Source organism: Geotrypetes seraphini, chromosome 4, assembly GCF_902459505.1.
Source record: "Geotrypetes seraphini chromosome 4, aGeoSer1.1, whole genome shotgun sequence".
Lineage (NCBI taxonomy): Eukaryota > Metazoa > Chordata > Amphibia > Gymnophiona > Dermophiidae > Geotrypetes > Geotrypetes seraphini.
This window is the reverse complement of record NC_047087.1, coordinates 320,943,657-320,949,706: the sequence shown is the minus strand read 5'-3', so window position 1 is coordinate 320,949,706 and position 6,050 is coordinate 320,943,657. Positions and strand designations below refer to the sequence as shown.

General features: G+C 44.2%; 1 protein-coding gene across 1 annotated transcript in view; it reads right to left on the bottom strand.

Annotated features, from left to right (window-relative positions):
* Nucleotides 1-3,738: 3,738 nt before the first annotated feature.
* PLPP4 (phospholipid phosphatase 4) overlaps nt 3,739-6,050 on the bottom strand; it is a 65,238-nt gene continuing 62,926 nt past the window's right edge. The window contains exon 7 of the mRNA XM_033942983.1: nt 3,739-4,180. Within this exon, the coding sequence (XP_033798874.1) occupies nt 3,981-4,180 (200 nt within the window). The 3' untranslated portion in view covers nt 3,739-3,980. The remainder of the gene's footprint in view (nt 4,181-6,050) is intronic.

Sequence of the window (6,050 nt, the reverse complement as noted above, 5' to 3'; positions counted from 1 at the left end):
AGCATTTGTGGTCATCGCTTTCCAGCTATTTTTCAGCGGTAATCTCCTTTTTCATATAGATTTTGGTTTCATTTCACTTTCCGTTGCAATACTAAGAAATGAGTTGCTGATATTGTTTATGTTGCAATCTTTACTACTATCACATCTTTTCTTTTGGCGGGGGTGGTCTCTATAATTGCTATGAGTGGATGGTAGGTCTTGTTATATGGACTTTAGTCTTTGACAGGGCTACACATCTCTGAGCATATGTTACAAATTAGTTAGTTAGTTATAATTCCTAAATTGAGATAATTATTTTGAACTTAGGTAGGGCTGGTCTTGGTTAGGGTGCTGGTCTTTGACCTGGGGGCCACCGCGGGAGCGGACTGATAGGCACGATGGACCACTGGTCTGACCCAGCAGCGGCAATTCTTATGTTCTTTTCATTGCTATTTGTTCCCTGATTCTATTTGACTTAATCTGATCCATCATGACTAAACTTCACTCAGAGAGAAAGAGGATAGAGGACATTCACTTTCTGAGAGGAGACGAGTAGAAGACATATCTTTGGGTAAGTATACATTATTTTGCTCTGAGCTTTGATAGGTCCCACCTCCAGTCTGGTAGCCCCTGTGCTGCCTTGGAGGAGAGAGGTCTCCGAGAAGGAGAGCATCACCCTGGTGAATAGGAAATAGTCTTGTAGCTAGGACCTGCCCACCAGGAGATGCAGTATCTTCTCGCACCACTTTGAATACCTTTTGGGCACTTATACTTTTCTTTACATCATCTAACACACAACGTATAAGTTTTGTCTAGGCAGTCTCGGCAAACATTCGATTATCACTGCAGGATGACCAAGTCTAGGTCGGCCCACATCCCGCCCTAACCACTCCTCCAAAAACGCCCCTTTCAGGGGAATTCATAGGCCTAAAATGTCCCTGGATATGTCCAGAAAGTTGTTTCAATTATCGGCACCTGTCTTTCAGATCGTCCAAGTGCCGACTTCGGTGAGTTTTTAGTCATATTTAAGTTTTGATTATGAGCCCCATAGTCTGTGAGCAACCTTGCAAGCAGTATTATCCTACTGTCACAGGAGTATTGGGCCATATCTTAAAGCGGTTGACAGTGCTTCGATGAACCCACCCTCTAATCAAGCCTCCCATTAGGGTCCAGTGGGTCTCAGGACAGAAGTGATCTCCAGCCCTTGCTGGTATCTGGTTCAAAATGACACCAGAGACCCCTAGCAGCAGTCTTGTGATACTACAGCTAGAAGTCAAGGTGCCATATAAGAGCATAAGGCCTTTTGAAGTCAAATAAGAGGATCTGCTCTGTTACCATGGTGATATTGTGATTTTTTTTTAATAATTCTATTTTATATTTGTGTTTTTAAATTTTTAGAGGTGAATCTAGATGTTTTTTTTAAATGAGATTGATCTAATTCTTGAAGTTCCTTTTCCATGCTTTTAACTGTAAACTGCCTAGACTTGTATGCAGATTAGCTGGTACAGAAAGTCCAAATAAGCTAAAAACTTTGATCTGATCCAGTTTAGTGATTCTTCTATTCTTAGCTAAGTCTACATGAACAGAAAGTTAAGCATCTCCTGTTACAGTCATCTCACAAAATGATTTAAAAATAAATCCTTGAACATTTCAAACATATTTTTTTGTAGGATGGACAAAAACTGTCAAGAACGGGTCACTTCATTAATCCCCCAGACTGCTGACACGATCACGAATTAACCCGCTCCCAGTTGGCTGACTAATGAATGTCTTTTCAGATTTTACAAGGCTACACAAAGCGATTTACGAAGCTCTTTTGTTTCTTATGATTGGTCTTCACATGGGCTAATGCTGGACTTACCTGGGGTTGGATCTTTGCAAAAGGTGGCCTTGCAAATTCCGTGATGAACATTTCAGTGCTATGAAGAGAGTGGTTCCGTGTATTCTATCTTGTAGACCACAATCCATTTTTTTCCCTATTACTTAGTTCATGCTATTTTGGTTTTCGTTGCTGTATTGTAAACTGCCATGATGTTTTTGGCGAGAGGAAGTTGATCTCATGGCATACAGTATAAAGCAGGGGTCTCAAAGTCCCTCCTTGAGGGCCGCAATCCAGTGGGGTTTTCAGGATTTCCCCAATGAATATGCATGAGATCTATCTGCATGCACTGCTTTCAATGCATATTCATTAGGGAAATCCTGAAAACCCGACTGGATTGCGGCCCTCAAGGAAGGACTTTGAGATCCCTGGTATAAAGTGTAGCCTAGTGATTAATGCAGTGGCCTATGAACCTGGGGAAATGAGTTCAAATCTGACCACTTAATCCTTAATTGCCCCAAGTACAAAATAAGTATCTATATATAATATGTAAATTACTCTGATTGTAGCCACAGAAAGGCCATCCCCTTTACCCCTCTCAGCAAATGCTCCATCCTTTTACGGATATGAAAAACAAATCCTAGGAGAGGCCTGTGGTGGCCAGGGAAATCCCTCAACAGCCCAGGACATTTATTTAATTACTAGTCTTTAAGCCTGTTACATTAATGGGTGCTAGAATAGATGTGTCTGTCTGGATTTCTTCCGGTCTCTCTGTCTCCTTAGCCGCAGTCTGTCTGTCTTTCTTTCTTTCTTTCTCGCTCCTTGGCCACTATCTGTCTGTCTGTCTGTCTCTCTGGCCCCCTGTCTGTTTGTCATTCTTTCTGTCTGTGTCTCTCCCTGGCCCCTTGTCTGTCTGTCTTTCTGTCTCTCTAGCCCCCTGCCTATCTGTCTCTGGCCCCCCCAGCACACCCCTCCCCCCAAAGCAGCCCTTTTCCCCTCCCCCCTCCACTTCCCTGTGCAGCAGTAGCAGCCGGATGCCTCGCAGCACCTCAGACAACCTCCTGCCGTTGCTCTCACCGCCGCACGTGCCGCGTGCCGCAAATGGAACATGGCAGGGATCACGCCGTGTCAACTGCACATGCGCGGGTAAGGCTTTTATTATAGAGGATTCAGTTTTCTATACTATTCTCCCAGGGGAGCTCAGAACGGTTTACAGGAATTTATTCAGGTACTCAAGCATTTTTCCCAGTATGTCCTGCTGGGCTCACAATCTATCTAATGTACCTGGGGCAATGGGAGGATTAAGTGACTTGCCCAAGGTCACAGGGAGCAGTGTGAGTTTGAACCCACAACCCCAGGTGCTGAGGCTGCAGCTTTAACCTCTGCGCCACTCTAGAAATCAAAGTGTAGTAGAAGTGAGCCAAGTCTAGGACAATGAAGCCATTGTGACATCACTGCTGAGTTTGGCTCTTAGGCTTTGGTGGAATGAGACATTATGACATCACAATCTCAGCTCTGGAATGTTGCTACTCTTTGGGTTTCTGCCAGGGACTTGAGACCTGGGTTGGCCACTGTTGGAAACAGGACACTGGGCTTAATGGACCTTCCGTTTGTCTCAGTATGGCAGCTCTTATGTTCTTACCCCAGTTCTCCGCTATGTAGGATAGTGCTGTCTGGATCCAAATACTTCTCCTTTACTGACTTTAAGGAGGAGGAAGAGTCTCTAGCTGAATAAAGGTCTCCACTTTTCCAGCCATCTGCGCTGGGTCTTACACCTGCTGACCTTGGTGTAAGGGTGTGCGCAGATTATTCCAGGCTGATTATTCCAGAGGGTTTCGACAGCCCATCACCAAACACACAAGCCTTTTTGACAAACATGCTGATTTATTCACCAAAAAATCCAGCAAAAATCTGTGTAAACCAAAGACTCTTCACTGGCACAAGTATGGACAAAATCGACCAGTAGTACGTCCAAATACCAAATTTTGTCTCTTCTTTATCGAGACGTGTCTTGTGTTTTTGGTAAACTAAAAATGGATGGAAAGTTCTTGGAAAGGACCACAGTGAATTTCAAACTAGAAACACAAACTGGAAGGGTGAAGAGTTCTCGGACAGTAACCTATTCTGTAAAAAGATGTCTCTGAGAAAGGAACAATGTGTTGGATCATTCGGAGGGAAGGAGTCACATGGGGTCTTCTGTGATGCCCTCCAGGGGCAGACTGCTGGCATTGTCTGTTGATACCCTCTCATCTCTCCTCCGGGAGCTGGGAGTCTGAAAGCAGATGTAAGGTCTGTGGCAGGCTGGGTGACCTAATGAGGGGTAGTGTTGTCTGTAGCAGATGTAGGCAAAGATGAAGCCGATCACTCCCCCAACAAATGAGTCTGCAAAAGAAAAAAGGGCACCTTAGGAATGTAACTGGAAAGAGGATATGTGGGACTGGAATTACATACCTGTGAAGAGTGGCCTCTGGTGGCATGGAGAGAGCACTATATCTGCTAAGGGCAAATCACTGTATGGTGTCCTGTAGGGACACACTTCTTCACTCACAAGACTTGGGGAAAAAAGCAGGTCTTGCAAGCATGTGTGGGCCACAGCTCTTATAGAGAATCCTAAGGCTTTCAATGGGAGCATGCAGGTTCTGTAACACGTTTGTTTTATGCAGATCAAAGGAATTATCGCTGGCTTCCATCACAAATGTGTAGCCAGTCCCAGTCCCCATCTCCCATCACACACATGTAACTCATTACAGGGCTGCAGCCTATGCTGTGTTCTGTTCTCAACTGTTTGGAGAACTAGATTTGCTGGGTCTCTGCTCTTTTGGGGTATTATTTCCTTATTTAATTAAAACTTCTTATATCCCACACTATCTCCAAATCTAGACAGCTAACAAAATCCCCAAATGCTGTAATGAAACCATTAGGAAATTGCACCTGCTTTCGTTTCTGGGCTCCGTCATTCATGCACATATCTATAAATAGGCACAATAAGAACAAAAGAATAGCCTTACTGGGTCAGCCCATTGGTCCATCCAGCCCAGTAGCCCATACAGGTCCCAAGGACTAGCAACATTCCATGCTACCTCCATGTCTTTCTCAATAACGGACTATGAGTCCAAGTTTTCTCCAGGAACTTGTCCACATCTTTCTTAAAACCAGCTACGTTAACTGCTCTTACCACAACCTCTGACAACGCGTTCCAGAGCTTAACTATTCTCTAATTTTTGACAGAATGAAAAATCGATCCGCTTGTACCCATTCTACTCTACTCAAGCCTACTCCATTTTGTAGACTTCAATCCTATCTCCCCTCAGCCATCTCTTTTCCAAGCTGAAGAGCCCTAACCATTTTAGTCTTTCCTCATACGATAGGAGTTCCATCTCCTTCTTCTTTGAACCTTTTCTAGTGCCGCTATATCTTTCTTGAGATAAGGAGACCAGAATTGAATGCAATACACCAGGTGAGGTCACACCATGGAGCAATACAGGGGCATTATAACATTCTTAGTCTTGTTAACCAACTCTTTTTTAATAATTCCTACTATCTTGTTTGCTTTTTTGGCCTCCACCACACATTGGGTGGAAGATTTTATTGTATTGTCTACAATGACACCAAGATCTTTTTCTTGGGCACTAACTCCCAAGGTGGACCCTAGCATCCGGTAAAGATGATTCGGGTTATTCTTCCCAATGTGCATCACTTTGCATTTGTCCATATTAAATTTCATCTGCCATTTGGATGGCCATGCAACACACATACACCCCACACGTCCACGCATTAACACATGAGGGAATGTCCTGGGGACAGTGCTCCTCACAGGAAGGATCTGGAAGTCAGGCTGCAGTGGGAGCTTTGGTTCCTGCCTGGTACAGGAACTACAGACTATCATATTCCTAACTGTGAAAGGAGAGCAGAAGCGCGGGCCAAATTTACTGAGCAATTTTTCAGGATCTGGGTAGCTCTATAAATCTGTCCAGAGCTGGACTCTTGGTGACCTATTTACCTATCAGCCTAGAGAAAATATTCAATGTCCAATCTATGATGGCTTCCTCTGCTCATGATCAATAACTGCTGCAGTGAAATCATTTCTGCCTCATAATTGTCTGTCTGATTTCTGCACTGGAGAAAACTTCTAAGACCCCTGGTAATCATTTCAGTTCAATGAGGCAGCCAGCCAGATATAAAGCCGAGATGCAGTTGGGATGGGTTTTGGAGACAGCCTGTTATCCCTGGTCCATCATGCTTGCCCTGGCCC